The sequence below is a fragment of the Chrysemys picta genome, chromosome 1 (assembly GCF_011386835.1).
Source record: "Chrysemys picta bellii isolate R12L10 chromosome 1, ASM1138683v2, whole genome shotgun sequence".
Taxonomy (NCBI): domain Eukaryota; kingdom Metazoa; phylum Chordata; order Testudines; family Emydidae; genus Chrysemys; species Chrysemys picta.
Window position 1 is genome coordinate 275410172 of NC_088791.1, and position 21597 is coordinate 275431768.

The window sequence follows — 21597 nt, forward strand, 5'->3', positions numbered from 1 at the left end:
ATTTTAATTCCTATTTCCCAACCTCCACCTAGTCCAGACAAGACAAAAAAAATGCATGTATTAAAAATCTATACAGATGCTGCCATTACTCCAAACTATATTTAGGTTTCCAGGCTTAGTACAACATTTAATGACTTGGAGAATGCACAGTGAAGAAAAACTTGAGATTTGCCAGAGATAACACAGACCTGCTTTTTACACAGGGGTGTATTCTAATACTGACTGAGAAGCATATACAAGTCTCTCGCCCACAAACTTGAAAATGACTGGATAATTTTAAAATGTTGTAAAACAAAGTTTATAGCATAGATTTTAGAGCTTAACTGAAGTTGTCTGTACACAAGCAACATCACACCCATGTTCATGAGGTGTTAACATTTGCTGATTTGTATTCCCAACATTAAGTAGTTTTGTCTTATATTAAAAAAAAAAGTTATAAAAAAGTGTCAGCCATTTGTTCAGCTTCAATGACTAACTTATATCTTGTTTATAAAGTTAACGTCAGAGTTAATTTTCTGTTGACACAAAACATGCAAAGTACAATGTTATCAACTCTTGTGATTTTATTAAAAGTTTTACAATATTTGGTATTTTTCTTAAAACCCCAACTCCATGTGCTTACAGGAGAATCTCTGTTTTCACTAAAAAATGAAGTTACCAGACTTTCTTGGCTATGGAGAAAAGCTTGAAAATGTGACCCAAGGCACCCTAATGGCTCAGAAACCTAACGGGAAATAAAAAACCCCAACTAAAAGAAAAAAAATCTCATTTTTAATCCAGTCATGATTTTTGAACATTTGAGGCTGGCAACTTTCATTCTAGGGTAGATCCTACATGAAATAAAGAAAATATTATAATGGTTGAAAATCAAATTACTTGAAACATTGTGTCAAAGTATTATGTTCGTAAAATAAACAAAATTTAAAAAATGGAATACCTCAGTCTGACCTTCATGGGCACTGGATTCATGAGTAACACGAATAGCCTGAAATTAGAACATATGTTTAATTAGACTTCAAACAAAAAAAAATAATTTCTTAAAATAGCAGGTATTTAAAGACTCATTCCACTTTCTTCATTTTAACTTGTAGGTTATGGAAGTTTACATCAAAGCAGAGTAAAGTTGTGCTATATACTATAGTGTACGATTTTTTAGTGTTGTAACTATTAGAAGTATTGATTAGACATTAACTAACCTCAAGATCTCAATTTTTTTTAAAGTATTTTAAAAAAGTGTTAAGAGTTTTTTAAAACTGTAATTCTGTTTCATGCAAAGTGAAAATCAAATAAGAGTTGTTAAAAAAGTCGTCCATGTGTTAGTGAGATTACTAATTCCTCACTAGTAGCAAACAACATTTACAATAAAGCATTCATGGCTCAATCTAGCAAAGCACTTCAGCACACGCTTAACTTTAAACACGTAAGCAGCCCCATTTACAACAATGGGACTATTTAAGCACATCAGTGTTTGCTGGATCAGGGCTTAGATGCAAGACTATTCCTGCTAACAATTCTACTATATTAAAAAGAGGGGAAAAGAAAACAAAATAAAAAAAAGATACTCACTTCATAGGTTTCTAAATATTTGGCTCTCTCTTCAGGACTCATAGGTAACGAATCCTCCAGGAATTTTTTCAGTGTAGAATCTGATTCTTAAAAATAAATAAATAATAAATTAATAAATCATTCAATTCCTCTTTCTGTTCTCAGCAACTTAGAAAATTAGATGAAAACTGAAAGGTTACAACATGAAGAAATAATACAAATCAGAATTGTTCCTTTTTATTTTTTCCTAGACGAATATTAAACATTACATTGTCAAAAAGCTTGTACACAAGGCATACAGTCTATTTACATCCAGAAAGGAGACTTAAGCCTGTAATGCAACATATTCTATTCCACTGCATACAACGACAAAACAATTTAAAGTCACCAGACTCTTATTATGGTGTGAAATATTAATATGGTATCTGCTACTTTGAATTTGGAGTTATATTTTATTCATTTAACTATGTGCTGTATTAGTATCCTTTGTATTACTAAAAATTCTTAATGACTACTAATTAACAAAAGTCTGTGTTGTATTGCTGCTGTATAATTAAGACAAGAAGACTAATGGCGAATTTCTACTTGTGTCTTTTAAAGAATTTTCAGTTAGAGTCAACGCTATGAAAGGAGTACTGCGCCACCTACCCTCTAAAAATTATATTAAGTATATTAAGAGAAAAGATTTACCGAAGTTCATTTTATCTCTATTGTTTGCAATAGCATGAATAAGTCCAATTGTTCCACAAGCATTGTTGATGGTTTGCTTCATGAAATATACTGATGATCTGACATTTTGTCCCTGGGCTTTTATTCTCTCTTCCTCTTCTGTTCTGAATGTTTCATACTGGAACAGAAAATCAAAAGCGTCTTGCATGTAGAACTATTTCAAATTTCCCATGAAAAATCAAAGCTCCATTAAAATGTAATAGTACTGTAGTTTGAAACAGAAGGAAGCAGAACAGAATAAGTAAGGGATTGCAGCCTTTATCCACATGACTAGTCTCACTGATGTACCTGAGATTATTCACTTGTATAAATCTGCGAGTCAAGTCCTAAATCAGTATCTTGTCACCAGCCAAACATCAGTGTCTTTTATCCAATATTCTGAATCACTTAACTTGTTGTGCCATCTAGTGCTATGCTAAGAATGTTCAAAAACGAAGACTGATGAGCTAGGCTCACTTTTAGAGAAACAGTCCCCTTTACCACAGTCTCCTATGTCTCCCTGCAATCCAGAAGGTAACGGAAGCTTTAGATCTATGGCAAGCAAACTGGAGTACAATAAATAACTACGCTAAAAGGGAAAGAAATGAAGCATTGTAGAAGCTTCAATACAGTCTTATTTTTTCTGGAAAAATTTGAGTCATTTATATGTTTTTGAGTGGTACTGATAACTTTGCAAATGGGCCTTCTGAGGCCATAATAATAATACGACAATTTTGTTTATTCTGTTCAGTTTATTCCATGACACACAATTTGGCTGTGTAATCTGAAAATTATTAAATTTATACATGTATTCATGTTTTAACAGGGTCTACTGGTGAGGGAAGCATCCTGGGGTGCACAAGAGGATTCCAGAGTTTGTCAACTACTGTAGAGACCTTTGGGATAAAGAAGGTAGCCAATAAGGAGTGAAGAAATGGTTTTAGGAAGGAAGTATATTCAGATCATTGCTTCTGCTGTTTAGAGTATGATGATGGAGCTCCTGGGTGGATTCCCCTTTGCAGGGAACCACTGGAAGTCTTAGTTCAAGGTCTGCTGGCGTTTGTAGGTCGCTCTACCAAAGCTGTCTGGGAAAGGATATAAGCAGCTTCCTTCCATTCAGACGGAAAGACACTGTTGAGGGAATTGGAGCTGCTGAGAGCCCCTCAGAGTCAATGAAGCAAACTCTGGGTCTCAGTACAAGTTTCCGGATTTCTGCTAAAGAGAAGCTACCCTTAGGAGCAAAAGCTTGTTTTGCTTTGAAAATACTCTACAACTATGGAACTGGGAGGTTTTTTTGCTGATGTTCAGCCCAGTATACACATATTACTGTATGGTTTCATTTCTTGGTGTGATCTACTCTGCTGTGGAGAAGTTTACCAATAAATAAGTATACAAGAAATACACTGTGCTTTTACAAAAACTGGTAAGACGAATAAACCAGAAACAGCTGCTTGCAAGTAGAACACAGTAGACAGGTTTTCAGATAGACAATCCGGACTACAAGAATGAAGGTGCGCCCTGATTTTAAGTCTTTCCACCTTTTCAATATGCTGCCCTGATGACTGATTTTTTATCAGTCAGCACAGCAAACCTGAAAGCACTAGACAGCTGGTTTTGGCAATTATAGAACATTCCATTCTCTTATCTACTGCTGGAATGTTGTTCACTCTGGAAATACTATGCTTCCCTCCTTTAACTCCTTGATTAATCACAGAAATAAAAAGGGTTATAATAAATAATACACCTCTACCTCGATATAACTCTGTCCTCGAGAGCCAAAAAATCTTACCGCGTTATAGGTGAAACCGCGTTATATTGAACTTGCTTTGATCCACCGGAGTGCGCATCCCCGCCTCCGTAGAGCACTGCTTTACAGCGTTATATCCGAATTCATGTTATATTGGGTAGCGTTATATCGAGGTAGCGGTGTAGTTATAAATCTCTTACCAATAGCCATATCTGCATTATACATGTGCCTAAAATGCTCTATTGTGCACTTTTTTACAGCAATGCTGCTGCAAAAAAATCCATTACATTTCTTTAAGCAGAACACTACAAAAATACATTTATGGGATTACAAAATTACTTGTTGGTACTAGCAATACTGCTATTAAGGCATATTCAATTTCTGGGCATTATTACTCACTGAATTGGCCAGCAGAGGTTAGGAGTAATACACATTGCAGCCAGGTTGGCCTTCAAGAAGGAAAGAATGCCTGCTCTGCTGTAAGCATTCCAGACTACCCGGGCAAGCTATGCAGCACTAATTGTGAGGCACATTAACAGTTCTAAAAAGAGGCTTATTCAGTCCCCCTCTGTCAAAGAACTAGTACTGATGTAAGGGCTGGAGATTGAGAGATGTGGAAGTATCAGAAAATAAGGAAAGGATCTGACAACAAGAAGCACCCATTTGCAAAAGTAGAATGGCTCAAAAAGGAGTCACACTAATATATACCACAATGCACACTGACTGAATGCAGCTCTGTATTCATACCCTATACACTATTGTAATAATTTTTGTACAAAATATGCTTTGTAAGGTATCATTTGAAAACTAACAACTCGCTGGACAATTATATCATGGTGAAATATATGTAGCAACATTATATGTAGAGTTATGAACATAAGCTGAAATTATGATTCAAGGTGTTTAACCAGGCAAATCTGGGGAGTGGGTAAACCAGTTTCTCAAAGACAAAGGACAAACTGACGACTCTAGCCAGGGGTCAAAGCTGACTGGCGATCACTAGTCAAGTAGCCATTCTTTGGCAGTGAAGAGGGGTAGGAACAGATCGATTTGCATTTTAACAAACAAGATCTTTCACTATGAGACCTCATGTCTGCATCCTCACAGCTGGACGGAACGTGTATTTAAGAGTAACCCTCAGGAAAAGGCATTTCAAGGGTGACTGGATTATAAAATGGAGAGGCAAAAACACCCCGGGTGTTCATTCTCTATCCTCCTTTCTCGCCCTTTCGCTGAAGACGACAAAAAAACCCAGACCTTTGGGAAGGGTTCTGACTTGATAATTTGATCAGCCCTGTTACTGGGATCATGTGGTAAGGATTTCTCCTTGAACCAAGTCTAGTTTATTAAGTTTTAGTTACTAGACAGTGTTCTATTTTTTTCTCTTGTAGCCATTTCTTACTTTAATGCCTTATATTTGTACTTGCTTAAAATCTCTTTGTAGTTAAATAAAACTTGTCTTTTCTTTTATAAAAACTAATCTAGTGTTGTATTCAAACTGAGTTGTCTGGGTAACTCCATTTCAAGTAGCAAACTGTTCAATATTATTTTAGGTCTGTTGCCCCTGTAAGGGAACATAGGAACTGTGCAGGAAAGGGCTGGACAGTGCAGAACACATGTTTGGGGGGGAAATTTAGGACTGGGAGTGTGTTGGTGTTACCCTGCAAGTGGTAACCAAGGCTGGTGGAAGCCAGTGCATGACTGGAGTGTGCTGGAAGGCTACAGTTATACACAGTGTGCATCAGGCCCTCTGAGGCCCCCTGCTGTACGCCTAGTGGTCCTACCATACCCTGCCCCAGGGTCCTCCAGGCCTGCCTAGAAAAGCTGCAGGAAAGCAGCCAATCAGAGCCCAGCAGGCTCAGATAAAAGACTGCAGGGCCTGAGTAGGTCAGTTCCCAGGTGGGACCTGAAGGAAGAAAGGGTGCTTTGCTCTGGCCACAGAAGCTTGCAAGATAACCAGAAGCTGCATTTTGCTTTTTGAAAGGAGAGAGTGGACCTGAGAACAGTAATCCTAAGAGGGAAGAGACCCAGTGGGAAGAAGCCCAGGGAAAACAGCAGTCAGAGTTAAAGGAAGCAGTGTGCAACTGCTGCTCATAGGGTCCCTGGGTTGTTGATTGTGAGACTTAGTCAGAGGGCTGAGCCACTGAACCAACCTACAGGATACCAAGATAATTGCAGCTCCACAACCAGCCAACAGGAAGCATTCGGAAAAGGTGAGTGCCCCATCACACACAGACACTCAAGGTATGACCTGCATGCTGTTTGTGAGGGGCCCAGGTTGGTAGTTACAGCAGCAAAGCATTCTAAGGCACCCAAGGTTGCAGGGCAGGTGATGAGGCAACACCTCACTGGTCTGGACTGGACCCCAGAATGTCATACACATATCTAAGCAGTATTTTTCCTGAAAACCTGAACAAATTAAGATTAAATTATAGTAGAGTGAAAAAAGTGACAAACACAAGCCATAAAAGAGATCTTTCTAGGACTCATGTCCTTTGCACACTTATGGGTACAGTACTCAAACTAGCCACAAGTAGTCCATTGATATGACACCATAACAGCATTTTAGTAATGGATTACCCCATTCCCCAGGATAAGAGAGTTAAGACATTGGACAAAAGTTCAGTTTAGGGAGCTTATTGTTCTTTTCCCCAACCCAAATAAACCCAGTGGAAAAACCAACAGCCCCACCCCAGAGCCCACACCCCCTCCTGCACCCCAATTTCGTGAGCATTCATGACCCTCCATACAATTTCTATTCCCCGATGTGGCCCTCGGGCCAAAAAGTTGGCCCACCCCTGCTTTAACCCCTCTTGACAAAAAAATACAAATCAAAAACAAAGATGATCCCCAATTCTGCCTCAGTAACAAACATCCCCAGTCTGTCCAAGAAATGAAAGCTATGTTGGAGCTACAGGCTTCTCTAGACAGTAATTAAAGCTCGGACTGCATTATGATACTACAAAATCAATATATGTTTTATAACTGGCTGTTTGATATTGTCCACATTTTCCATATCCCGTTTTACCACTTTGTTCATGCCTTAATGTGGTATAAATATTAAAAGAACAAAAATAAATATTGCAGTTCCATTAAGAGAAGATCTCAAAATCCTTTAAAATATCATTCACATCTATCGCTGACTGAGAGTAACATCAGATTTCCTTTGTTTATACATTTATTGTTAATACTTCTGCAATTGTAGTTTTGTTTAATAATCTTATTTTGACAAGAACAGAATGTATCACAAACCAGAGGAACTTTGAAGAAAGCTTGTTGGTTTTTTTTTAGTCTCATTACCTATTTCACTGACGTAGAGAATTACAGATTTCATATTATGTATGATGGGGCATTTTGACTGATCTACTGATTTTGAATGACTAAGTATCATTAGTAAATATTTACCTTTTCTGTTACTGGGAAGAGAAGTAGCACCGCACAAACAGGTCTTGGCACCATGCTAAGTAGTTCTGGATCCATACCATACACATCTACAAATTGCCAATCAGGATGTATACCTAACTGTTTGAGAAACTAGTAATGAAAAGAAAAATGCACAGTATTAAACAGATTTGTTAATAAATAATTCATCTGCTAGAAGCACGTTTGATCACCTGTGAAGTTAAATACACTTTAATAGACTTTGGGCAGATCAAGATAGTCGAGAGGTAAACAGGAGGATGAAGTGAGGTTAAATTGTAATGACTGACTAAGTGAAAAAGTATAATGCTTTGCTAATCAAGATATACTGAAGAGCCATTGTTATAGCATAAACAGTTTTCACTATATTTAAACAGCCATATGGAGCGGGGAAAAGTGGATGTTCAAGTCAACAATTTTTCAAGTTGTATTTTAGTCACTGAGACAAGGAAGATCCCAGAGGAACACATGGATCTGTAATAGATGAAAGTTGAGTGCATGGATTTAAGAAACTCCGTCCCCGCCCATGCATTTTGCAAAGTATACCATATTGAGTGTTAATAGGCACGTAACTCATTTACAGTCACTTGATTTGAGCTATCTGACCCCTAAGAGGACCTTCTTCACTAAAGAGATTAATGTTTGAGCATTTTACAGAGTACACTTTAAAGGTGTTCTTTTGCAAGAAGGATGATATATAATAAAAATAACCCTATGACACCCAGCATAAAGTACCCATTTTACCTAGACAGAGATTAATGAAAGCCAGGCCATAACAATGCAGTTTATATAGTTCTCAGTTTGTTTCTTCAGAACTATTCACTAGATTCTAGATCAGTGGTACTCAACCTTTCCCATACCACGACCACACATTACAACAGAAAAAATGCTTTTGGATCATGAACCACCGCTCGCCTAGCCATTTAAAAAAAAAAAAAAAAAAGGAAGCTGAACCTGCCTCTAACAGGGGTTCTTGTCTTTCCAGTTGAGAATCCTACATCATTCCCCTTCATTAACGGAAAGGGGGAGACAAAATTAAAAACATCTCTTTGCCCTCTCCTCCCTAGCATGGTGCCCCCACTGGGTACATACATATTTATGCAAATTTATTTAGATTAATTAAAAGGTATGTACACTTATGTAGATTTATTCAAATCTGACCTACTTTTTTTGCTCAAGGATGTTGGCTGGGATGTTTACAATGAAAAGTACCCCCCCGCAAAAAAGTATGAGTATTTTTATTACTGTAGTCATTCCTTGATTATTTGAAATAAAGTAGACAACTCATTTAAATACTGATTAAAATTAGTCTTGCATTGGATGAGAGGCATGGTGGGTGTCTTTCATCAAAGGAAGCCCAGGGTACCCATTACCAATGTTTGAAGATATAAAAGAAGATTGCTATCCCTTGGAGAAACAGAATGCACAAGACTAAACGTATTTGTAAGGCTGTATGGGAGGAAGGAAGGAAAAGCAATGAAATACTTCCAACCATTTTTAGTTTATTACATTTTCTTTTAACAGCTGTCATTTACACCCACTGATTTGGGAAGTTTAGACATGTAGCCATTTTAAACATTTTATTCCCAATATTCTCCTCACTTGCCATCTCACAGAGCAGAACTATTAGCCAAAACTCTCATTATAAGTTAAGTGGAGATCAGATTCAGAGTTAAAAAGGAAGTATACAAGAATCTAGACATAGTGGATTGATTAAAGTAAAAATGATTTAAATAATTGATTTTAATCATGATTTAAATCAACAATAAGGAAACCTTGGTTTAAATCATCAATTTTAGTCTTACTTTGCATTTGGATGTTTTAGTTATGCTCCTAGAGAAAGGGTGATTCTCATTGGTTGGTAACCTTTAAAACATTATCTTAGACTACTTGATTTGCAATTACTTCTAGCCTTTACTCTGAATTTGGTATTTTTTTTTAAACCAGGAGATTAGTGTGTATTTATACATGTTTAAAGCAATTCTATCGCTTATACACATTTAAGATTCTTAATTCTTACATTTTAATTCTGTTAGAAAGTGATGCATGATGTATTTTTATTTACTAGATTAATAATCTGTGTCAATCTTTATTTGGATGAAATTGGACTTCAATAGGCAAAAACAGAATTTAAAAATATAATTAAACTACCTTAAATGTGCTGGATACATAAGAATGGTAAATGTCTTACATTATAATTTCCTTTCTGCTAGCTGAATCTCCCACAATTCTGATACACATGGGCGATTCCCCTCCTGCCTGTAGTTTCTGGAGACAGTTCAAAGCTGTAGCACACCCTGTGCTACCCACACACTCTTCTCCAGCCTGCTGCCACATGATTCATTCCAAAGTTGTGTACAAACTCATACAATATAATTAGTAACAACAACTTCAATGCCAACCCATAAATTATGTACAATAGACTATGGCCTACAAGCATAACTACCAAAATTAAATACTATCCCTTGGCTAGGAAGACATCCAGGGGGAGCAGAATTATGGGAGACACTGCTAGCAGAGAGGAAATGATCAGGTAAGAAACTACTCCAATAGTCCAATTTTTTTAAAAGCTGTTTTAAAGAATTCAGAGGTACCAAAACATTTAAATAGTGCTTGAAAACTATGCTTCAGGACCTCATGAAAATGTACACAAAGAATAGCCTAATTAGAACTGAAAGTACATTTAAAATGGCAATGGAGGATCAATGAGAAAACTGCAAGCTTTTCACTTGCATCAACAAATGGAAAGGTTTTCACAATACTCATACTTCCAGTTGTGTCAGTTTCATCACTGAGTAAAAGCAGCATCACTCTTTAAAGAGATACCAACTCCCTGCCTCTTCGCAATTGGAGAGCTACTTCTGGAATATACGTCCAGCAAGATTCACAATTAATACTCAATATGCTGATGTACAGCTACACTGGACCAGATCCTGGCCCTCATTCTGCCTGTTTTATGGCACTGCACCAAGCAAATGGAAAAGTGACCTAACCTGCAGACTCTCAGTGTGGGGGGAAATCACTAGCAAGCACAGAGCCAGCAGAATGGCTCCTTCTCTCTCCCCTTTCCCAGCACAGGAGTTGGGGCTAGCGAGGTTCTATGTCCAGCTAATCCCTGGCAGTTGTAACAACACTTTGAGGCTGTTACAAATGGGCATAATTTGCAGCTGCCCTGAGGCTGCTCTATATTGAGTCTTGGAACTGGCATGACGACTCCAGGATTGAAGATTAGAGCATAAAGTCACATATTCCTCACCACCATCCTTCTGTCAAGCACAGAAGGGCTGTCTCAATAATCTAGACCATCATGTATAATGGACCTGGTTCTGTTCAGCCTACCTTTCCAAATAAGCTGTCAATGGGCTGTGTGTTATTTACTATGTACTATAAAAACATGGTGTCAAGTATCAGAGGGGTAGCTGTGTTAGTCTGAATCTGTAAAAAGCAACAGAGGGTCCTGTGGCACCTTTAAGACTAACAGAAGTCTGTTAGTCTTAAAGGTGCCACAGAACACTTTGTTGCTTTTTACAAAAACATGCAGCACCTACAGCTCCTTTCATCCAAGAAATTTAGAGCAGTAAAAAATACCATCTTCTCTGCCATGCTACAGTGTAATCTGGTACAGTAAGCAGTTTCACTTGTTTGTACGAGGGAGACACTGGCTTTTCTTTATACTGTATGCCATTCACTAAGATGAGTGCTAGTTTTGCATGAGAGTCAGACTGTTAGTCTAGTCATATCTGTAAGAGAGACTGTCGAACAACAACTAAGTGGAAACAAGGAAATAGAAACAAAAGGTAAGTGAAAGCAAAAAAAAAAGGCAGAACAAAAGCCAGAATGTTAAGCATGCAAAAGAGACTACTGCTACATTACTGCAGCAGCTTCAAAGGTAAATAAATTCATACTTAGCAAAATGAGTTAACATTTCAATTACTTCAGATGGATCAATTTCCTAAAAGATTCATTCTAAATTCTGCCACAAACTGTGAGGGATTGTGAAATAGTCCCCTTCACAAACTTAAAGTGACAGGAGTGGAAGGAACCATTATGAACATCTAGTTAAAACAATTTGTGCCTTATTTCTAGTCTGAATTTGTCTAGCTTCAACTTCCAGCCATTGGAATTTGTTCTGCCTCCTTCGTGCCTACACACAGATCTAGAGGAAGGATAATTCATGGGTAGACAAAGAATGGTCCAACAGTAAAGGTGCTGCCCCAAACTCAGGAGACCCAGGTTTAAATCCCTGCTCTACAACAGACTTCCCAGCTGACCTTGGGCAAATCACTTGAAATGTGTATGTGCATCTTTAGTCACCTAAGTATCTTAAAAAAATCTGGCCCTCAGTCTCGTTATCTCAGTTCTCCATCTGTAAAATGGGGTTAGCAGTACGTTTCTACCTACCAATACTTCCTAGTCATCCAAATTTAGAAAGTAGTCAAACAGGAACCCTTAGCATTCACACCACTTTGATGAATAGGGGCTGCACATCTTCAAAGGAAGGTGAGGATAACTTTTTTCCCCTTTCCAGACAGCATCACTACAGTCTTGCCTGAGTTCAGCTTGAGCCAGCCGTTCTTCATCCAAGAGCTGTAAGTTTTCTGACATTTTAGTAGTGGTGGTGATAGCAATAGTTTAGAATAAGATCCCTAAATTTCTATGAACTGATGTCTGAAAGGGACCTTAAGAGATCACTGTGACACGTGACATTACACTCCATATTTTTATAGTAATATTATTGTGATAGGAGTATGGAATAATTATGATGTATTTTGTGCAAGATAAGGAATCTGAGATCATGAAAAAGGTTACGATTTACTGAATGATTATCCTACTTGTATGCATGCATCATTTTGGTATCTGAAGTTAGAAATATTGTCTATATATCTATAACAAATGTGTTTACACCTGGGGAATGCCCACTAGGCAAAAGACTGTCAGTGTGGATGGCTGGCTGGCTGGAAAGGGCCCATTCAAGTCAATGGACTATTAGGGAGAACAATAGGTCTTAGAAGAAGCTAATCTCCCACCGTGGAGCCTTCCTGAGGACGCTACAAAAAGCCTCTGAGTCATGGCTTCTATGATGCTACAGGGGCATGTGACCAGATCACCTGGTACTGGACTCCATCCTAGAATACCAGTGTTTTTCCACTGAAAGGTGTGGGAACCAAGCTTGGAGACAAAGGGTTCCCACCATATGCAAAAGCTATTTAAGGCAGAGGAATGACATCATCATGATTCTTCACTAACTCTCTGCCCTAAAGAGACTCTTGGAAACACCTGAGGAACAAGGACTGAACAGGGGGCGGGGAGGGGGGGGGGGGGGGGAAGTGCTGGACCCAAGCTAACAGGGAATTTTAGCCTATGAAAGGAACACCTGGGGTTTTTAAGATGCAAGCAATTGCAGCTTTCCCCTTAAGAGCCTGCAGCCTGCATGAACCAACAATTAGGGTGAGAATTTGCTACTCATATCCAATCTCTTTAGTATATTAAGCCTAGATTGCATTCTTGTTTATTTGCTAGGTAATCTGCTTTGATCTGTTTGCTATCCCTTATAATCACTTAAAATCTATTTTTTTGCAGCTAATAAATTTGTTTTTGCTTTATCACAAACCAGAGTGTGGGAGTCATAACTTGGGGCAAAAAGTTGTTGAATATTTCCTTTCCACATTGAGAGAGGGGGTGACTGGCAACAGATATAAGTTACTATGCAGCACTTCCTATGCAAGCATACTTTATTCTTTAGGTAAAAAGCATAGCAGAGAAAACATCTTAAAAACAATAAAAACCAACACACATGCTAATAAGCATCCCAGAATTAACTCTAACCTTAACAAATTCTGGCATGCCCAATCCTTTCAAATCCTGCCCGAAGGATTGTGACCCTTTGTGGACCAGGGGTCCTGTCCAATTGCTGGATCAGGAACAAGGCCTTCAGCCAGTTTAAAACCAGGTTATTTATCCAAAAACCCTTTCTTTGTCTGTTGGTCCCTGGACCAACTAGTTTGAACTAGTATATGCATAACTTTCCAACAGGTGGCTTCTCTTAAGATGTTACAACTGGAGTGAATTTACCTAATCACCCCCAGTTGTTCTACTATTTACCCTTTCCATGGAAATACACACAGTTCCACAACAACACATACACAAGTGCATTTTAATACAAAGAACTCCAAAGTTGTTAGAATTAATTCAATAAGCTGTAACCTAATTCAATAAAGTTCACTCAGGATACTGCAAGAAATTGTCAAGTTTCTCACAACCCTCCAGTCCTCTTTTCTTAAGATTAAACATGCCCAGTTTTTTTAACCTTTCCTCATAGATCATGTTTTCTAAATCTTTTTGTTGCTCTCCTCTGGACACTCCAATTAGTGCAATCTTTCTTAAAGCATGTGTCCAAAACTGGACACAGTACCTAGCTAAAGTCACTCATTAATACCAAGAAGAGAGGAATAATTACCTCCCACACCTTGCCTAAGCCACTCCTTTTAATATACCCCAGAATGATATTTGCCTTTTTTGCAACACCACCTTGTTGGCTCAAATTCAATTTATGATCCATTAAACCCTCTTTTCTGTAGTACTGCTGGTTAGATGGTTTTTGCATTTGATTTTTCCTTCATAAACGCAGTACTTTACACTTGTCTATGCTGAATTTCATCTTATTGATTTCAGATCAATTCTCCAATTTTCCAAGAACATCGTGGACGACAGGATGAGAATTCAAAGTGCTTTCAACACCTAACTTGGTATTATCTGCATGTTTTAGAAGTATATTCTCCTCCATTATCAAAATCATTAATGAAAATATTGACTAGTACAGGACCCAGGACAGATCCCTGCAGGATCCCACTTTATACATCCTCCAAGTTTGACAGTCAACCATTTATTGATAACTACTGAGTACAGTGTCATCAACTTTGAGTAGTGTCATCAGCATAGCTTTGGCAGCTGAGCCCAGGATGTGTAATCTTTGCCACAGGTCTCACACAGATATTAAGAGAAGCAAGGATAGTATAGATCCATATTGGATCTTGCAGGTGAGGGCTTTCAGAGGGGAGGATTACCTCATCACCAGTCTCCAAGTTCTGCTAGAGAAGTACAAGTGGAGCCACTGTAGTGCTGGGCCATCTATTCCTGATATGACATATAAGTGGGTTAGCAGTAACTTGTGGTCCATTGTCGTAAAGGCTTTAGAGAGGTCCAGCAATGTAAGCACAGAGCTCTAATTGTACTGAATTGCATCTCTGAAGTATAGCGCTAGTTGGTGGTGATATGCCATCAGGTGATTGGCGTTATTGAATATATCTTCAAAGCCAAAGAAGGTACCTCCTACCATCTGATCTCCAATCTTTTAAATAGATAATCCAATACCTACACATTATAGATAGTGCAAGGAACAAGATGTCAATTTAAACAAGCATTTCAGAAACTGGTAGCTCCTAACACCGCTATAATACAACGTTTTCACAAACTGCACAGTGCAGCAACCTGTCCATACGAGAGGAGAAATTGACAGTCATTATGTTGGATCCGATAGCCTGTAAATGTGACATGTTCATCTGTAACAGTCTCAATAGTTTAATTCACACGACAAAATACCTCTGATTTACAAGGCACTGAGAAAGCGATATTAAGTGGAGTATAAAGCAAGGATGGATTTATTTTAAAAGTGATTGAAATTACCTTGATTTAATAGATTTCTCTCTTTTTAGTTACTTATTGAAATGAATTTCGATTGGTTAAAATGATTACCAACATCTCCTCAAAACTTGTTAAAGCAAAAACATGGCTTTGCTTAAAGTGTGCAGATTCTTTATTTTTACATTATGGTAAAATTAAGTGAATGTTATTCTTCAGATTTAATGGACATTATTAAATTGCTTAACCACTTATGTAAGCAACAGCATTAAAGTTAAACAAAACCACACAACAGTGTGTTCCAAAAATATTCTAGTAACTGAGTAGTGTCCTTTAAATTTATGCCTATAGATTTCAATAATTATATAAATATGGTGTACATTTTTGGCATTGATTTATTATATTTATAGACATAAAATATCTATCATTCTGAAGGATCACAGGGCACTTTACGAAGTTTATGGCTGCCTACAAGCATCCTCATCCTTACATCCTATGGAATAACATGAGTCGCTCCGCAGCAATAATTAACCAGGTTGGGTTCTGAATTCCCCCAGCCTTTAAAAAAGTAAAATTCAACTTTATTTGAAACTGAAAAGGAATTTTAGGTAAGCAGCATATGATTAACTGCTGTCCAATTACATGGGTAACACCCTATTCTTGTACAGAGTTATATTCATAAAAAAGAAGATGCTACTATGGGGGGGTATCTACTAATCATGCCATTCATGATCAGTTTCAGAGGTGGAGCTGAATTGTTCTAAGAATGCAGGTTTGCTATACAAATTGTAAATAAACTTCAACCACTGAACAGGTGAGAATTCCAGACACAGAGCTGCAGAAACTGTTTAAGCAGTAAATCTAATTTATCTAAAGCTGCATCTTCTAAAGATGCACACAATGTTTTCTTTATTTGAATTAGTTCATTGAAATATGGAAAACTGAAATAGAGAAAGCAAGGAAAATATTTGTGTTCTAAGAAATGAACAATTAATTAGCACCAGATTGCTGTGTGAACAACACAATTCTATCTAGAAAATCCAGCGTGCCTAACAAATTAAATGATCTGTTCAGTTCTTTCAGTCATTAGGCTGAAAATCAGATTAAAAAAAAATTCTACAGTCTTTGCAAATGCAACTTATGTATTTTTTCATTTCTAACCTTCTGAATAGTTAAGTCATCTAGTCCATTTCTCTGCCAATGTAGGGTTAGACAATGTACTATATTATCTCGTGATTTTTTCCAGTATGGTATGAATTCCAGCACTTCTGTATAAAAAGTATTCCACAGTTATTTCATTTCGTTATTTGGAAGTCTCCTGATATTAAGTATAATTGCTTTCAAACCCCGCTTTTCTATCAAATATTAGACACATTCAAATTTTTATATATATATATATATATATATATATATATATACATACACACACACACACACACACACACACACACACACACACAGAGACCAGTATCCACAATATTAAGTGTATCCTAAATTAATATTTCTATGAAAATAGATTGAGTTTACTTCATAGAAACTACCACTCACCCAGTGACTAGATCTTCCTTCGCTTTCGTTTCAGTGGGAAAAACATGTCGCTCTGAGCACTTTTTAGGAAACATTCCATATGTACTTAGCGTATTGGTAAATGCAGAATTTATTTTAAGTAAGATGTTTTTATTTATAAGTTACAAGAATTATAGGTTATGGTAGATATGAACCCTCAAGAATCTACATTCCTATTAACCATTTTCACCTTCCTGCACACAGTCCCTTTCACCATCACCACACTTAATGAAAAGAAAGTTTTCTTTCCCCCTTCTCACCTAATTCTAACTCAAAACTCATCAAAAATGAAGCAAATCTATCTAGCAGGAATCCTGAAAACAAGCTAATAAGATTAATAATGCAAGATAGGATTGGTACATTCAAGTTGTACCTTGTTTTTGTTATTCCTCCCTACTTAATGAATTTGTTTCAATTAGAATAAAGAGCAGATGAATGATAAGTAAACCTCCCTTCTTGGCTAAGAGAAAGGGAGAGGAGCACTTCGAGTGGGAAGTATGTATCCTTTATACCTCACAGATCTCCCCTGCCTATGAAGTAATCAAAAACAAAGTAGTTTAAAACAAAGCTATGTATACCACCAATATTTTAAATTTTGAAACTCCTAAAAGAAAGTTCAATTTGAGTGCTCTTCCGTTGATTACAAAGGAAAACAGATGTCTCCATTAGTTAGTCTTCACATGGAAGAAATTCATTTTCAGACATTGCTAGTTTTTTTTTTAAATGTGCAAAAGCCAAATTAAGTGTTTAAAACAAGATGGCATAATTCTTACATTTTGAAAAATTTCACTAATTTTCCCTCAGTTTCATCCTATCACTGCTAGCTAGTCCCAAGCTATACCATGTTAAGTTTCTCTTTCATTTTTGCTTGTGATTATTATAGTTATGAGTTGTTAAAAATTAATAAACTTTAAGCTTCTATTGTCTCATTTTCACCTTTTTCTTTCTAACTGGAAAGTAACCAGATACTTAACTTGGCTGTCAAAAGGACTATTCAGTCCAGCTATCCAGTTCGTAGTTTATTTCAGGTTTTGTAACATAAGTTGTAAGATTCCAGAAGCCTGGGGAAAAGCAGAGAACATCTGGTGCAGTCTCAGACATTTTAGTTTAAAACTATTTTTGTCAAGTCATTGCACTGAAATTAAAGCATTGGCATAGAAACTGCTGAATTACACTGATTAATAGGGAAAGTGGAAATAACCAGAAAAAATGATCTAATAGCCACCTTCCTTGTCCTGCATCTTCCAATAAATTAACTTCATTATCATGGAATTTCCTAAAATAAACATTCTACACACATAAGGAGCAAGGTACATGATCAACTCAGGGCACACAATGGATTATTTCACAGAGTAATAGGACTTCAGCATCCCACTAATTTTAAAAATGTGATTCTGCTCTGCAAAAGTCAAGCTATGTTTTCTATATCAAACACAATCATTAGTAGCAAAAGATGTATACAAGCCAAATGCTGCCTTTGGCAAGCCTATTGCTTTTATTAAGGAATTCACAGCTGCAACTAAGGGCTACGTAGGTGGCCCTACAAACAGAACTTAGCTAGTCATTCTACTGATGCATGAGGTAGAACAGAGCTCACTTAAGCTGTGTTGGTTCTGCAAGAGAAATCAGAGTAAAAAAACCTAACCAACAACTTATTTCCAACACTAAAATGAGCAAATATGACAGAATAAGAAGCAAGATACACATATATTTTTTAAACAATGCCATTTTCACATACATTTTTCAGAGCAAAACTTGACTATGTCTCCAGTTCTGCAATTGGATCTGCATGCGCTACCTCTTGGATTCTACATTAATGCAGAAGTGCACATCCAACCAAGCCCAGAATTAGGACCCAAATATGTACATTGATGTATAAACAGTGGGAAACACCCTGATAATTAATTCACTTCTTCCCCCATTTTAAAAAAATCCTATCTTATTTGCACTCTTCGGACTGGTTTCAGAGTAGCAGCCGTGTTAGTCTGTATCCGCAAAAATAACAGGAGTACTTGTGGCACCTTAGAGACTAACAAATTTATTTGAGCATAAGCTTTCATGGGCTACATTCTTTCGATGCATCCAAAGAAGTGGGCTGTAGCCCACAAAAGCTTATGCTCAAATAAATGTGTTAGTCTCTAAGGTGCCACAAGTACTCCTGTTCTTTTTTACTCTTAGGACTGTCACACAGCGAAATAAAATGTTTGCACTTCTTCAGAAACTCCACCAGGCTCAAATGGGCTATGGGAGGCCCCACCAAAAGGACGTGGGGGTAAAACAGGCTTTGTTGGGGCTGTGAAGGGGGTAGGGTCCTTTAATTACAGGGAAGCGAGAGGAGTTGGGTGTGATGGTAAAGGGAGTGGTGGAGGAGGGAAGGAGCTGGTTATTATATGAAACAAAGCTGCTCACCTGGTTAATGACCTGAAAAGAAAACAGAAAAAAAGAGAGTAAGTTGTCACACCAGCCCAGTTACAGCCACCAAAGTCCCCTCTGTGCCCTATAATCATCCCCTCCCCATAGCTCCAGCCCCCCACCCCTTCACTGTCTCCTCCCTCCCTCATCACCCCCCGCCTGTCACCTGACCCCGTAGCCCCTTCCCCCTATTGTCTCCGAGTCCCCCCCCCCAGTCACTCCACCAATAATCCCCCAGCCCCGTCCCCTTCTCCCCATACTCCCCAGTCGCTCCCTTCGCCCCGCCTCGAGCACTCACGTCGGGATTGGCCTCCAGGGGCAGCCAGCGGTGCGACTCCATGCTGCGGGCTCTGGGCGCTTCCTTCCGCGGAGCTGCAGGACCCGGCACTGACAGCGCCTCACGCCGCTGCCACTCCGCTCCGCCCCGCCCCGCCCCGGGACCGCACCACAGCGAGCGGGGAAGGGAACATCACCCTCCTCCACCGGCTCCGGAGTGGGCGGCGCCGGCCCAGGGCCGCAGCCTGGCGAGAGGGGCGGACACGGCGCCGGCCAGGCCGGGGGAGAGGGCTTGGCGCCCGACCAATCCTCCAAGTCCCCCCCCCCCCCATCTCTCGGAACATGGACTCTCCCGCCAAGGCAGGGGCGGGGCCGCGGCCGGAATCTGCCCGCCCACTTCCCGGTTCGCCAATACGGCCCCGCTGGCGGTGCGCGACGCCGGCTGGAGCGGACCGTGGCCGCTGGAGGGCTCTGTTCTATCCCGCCGCGGCAGCGGGCTCCCCTCGGCGGCTCGGCCAGGCCCAGCAGGGGGAGCGAAGCCGAAGCCCAAGCCAGCGAGCGACGTTACTCGCGGGCAGGTGGCGCGGTGACCCCGCAAAGCACCCCCACCCCCAGCGCTGCCCGCAGCGGGGAGACAGACAGGCAACGCCTCACAGCCTCTTCCCCCCACCCCATACGTACACAGACCCAGAGACTGACACCCCCCTCAGTCACCCCAGAGACTGATAGCCTGACACCTCCAGAACTACATATATTCAGCTACACACAGACCCCAGAGACTGACACACCCAAAAACCGACTTACATTCAGATACACAGAGACACCAGTGCTTGACACCCTCACCACAACCACACACGTTCCTACACACACAGACCTTGACTGACACCCACAAAGAACCACCCCAGTGACTGACATCCTCCATACAAGCACTCCAGAGACTGACCTACACAGAACCACACATATCCATACACATAGACCAGGGGTAGGCAACCTATGGCACGCGTGCCAAAGGCACCATGCGAGCTGATTTTCAGTGGCACTCACACTGCCTGGGTCCTGGCCACTGGTCCGAGGGGCTCTGCATTTTAATTTAATTTTAAATGAAGCTTCTTAAACATTTTAAAAACCTTATTTACATACAACAATGGTTTAGTTATATATTATAGACTTATAGAAAGAGACCTTCTAAAAACATTGAAATGTATTACTGGCAGGCGAAACCTTAAATTAGAGTGAATAAATTAAGACTCGGCACACCACTTCTGAAAGGTTGCCGATCCCTGACATAGATCCCAGTGACTGACACCCCCACACAAACCCAATGACTGATGCCCTCACAGAACCACACATATATACACACACAGATCCCTTTCTTATTTGAACACTCCCTTTCTCTCCCTGATCTTCAACCAGAGTGTTCACCCCAAAAACCTAAAACTAAGTGTTTGTACCAGAAATAAAACATATTTACGTATTAAAAATAAACACATAGAACAAAGCATAACATGAATCTGTCATCTCTCTGCTTACATGTTGTACACCTTTCCCTTTTTGTTTTTGTTTTTTGGTCATTTTACACCTCAATCTTTCCAAGATTTACACACATGCTTAATTTTATTCACTGAATTAATCTCATTGACTTTGAATTCAAAGGTGATATCTGGTATGAAAGATAGTGGGATCAAATGAAGTGGATGGCTAGGGCAGGAAGCTAGGCAGAGAGCTTCTTCCCAGGCTTGTTAGTCTTGTGAGAGGAAAATAAATAGAAAGAATCAAGACAAGGACACATCTTCACTCACTTCCCCTGTTCACTTGGCAACAGGAAGCATCAACAAAAACTCACATCCCAGTCTGTCTCTACCAAAGAGAGCAGAGCATCTACTTGGGGTTCTTTCTGATTTAAGAACAAGTGATTTCATCCTTCTCACTCAGCAAGAGTGAATAACAAACTTCAGAGGACACAGGACTCCTAGCCACAGTTAGAATAAAGAGTTCTGAACTAAAAATGGGGAGAGTGACAATTCATCAGCAATCTGAGCCAATGACCAAATGGGTTTAAAATGAATTAGAGAACCTTCCTGAATTGCACAATGCAGGTGTTTTGATAACCATGAGATTATGGAGGTGTGTAATCTCCACCTTCCTATAACATAAACACAAATAATTATATAATGGGGAAGGGAGATGGCAAGACCAAACAGGAATCTGACCCATATATGTATAGTGCTTCTTATTAATAACAATAAACAAGAACATAATGTTGCACAATAATTGCAAACCTAGGA

At 39.1% G+C, this 21597-nt stretch overlaps 1 protein-coding gene across 4 annotated transcripts in view; it reads right to left on the reverse strand.

The window, feature by feature from the left end:
* Positions 1–19519, reverse strand: part of UCHL3 (ubiquitin C-terminal hydrolase L3) — a 60469-nt gene extending 40950 nt beyond the window's left edge. The window contains exons 1-7 of one of the 4 annotated variants that reach the window (XM_005287084.5): positions 19335–19519; positions 19034–19045; positions 7406–7534; positions 2236–2392; positions 1567–1652; positions 938–985; positions 804–830 (exon numbers count right to left, since the gene is read on the reverse strand). In XM_005287084.5, the coding sequence (XP_005287141.2) occupies positions 819–830; positions 938–985; positions 1567–1652; positions 2236–2392; positions 7406–7534; positions 19034–19045; positions 19335–19376 (486 nt within the window). In that variant the 5' untranslated portion in view covers positions 19377–19519 and the 3' untranslated portion in view covers positions 804–818. Of the gene's footprint in view, positions 1–803; positions 831–937; positions 986–1566; positions 1653–2235; positions 2393–7405; positions 7535–17598; positions 17704–19033; positions 19046–19334 lie in introns of those variants that run through there. The other 3 variants (XM_065581104.1, XM_065581107.1, XM_065581105.1) reach the window with 3 other exon arrangements.
* Positions 19520–21597: the final 2078 nt, after the last annotated feature.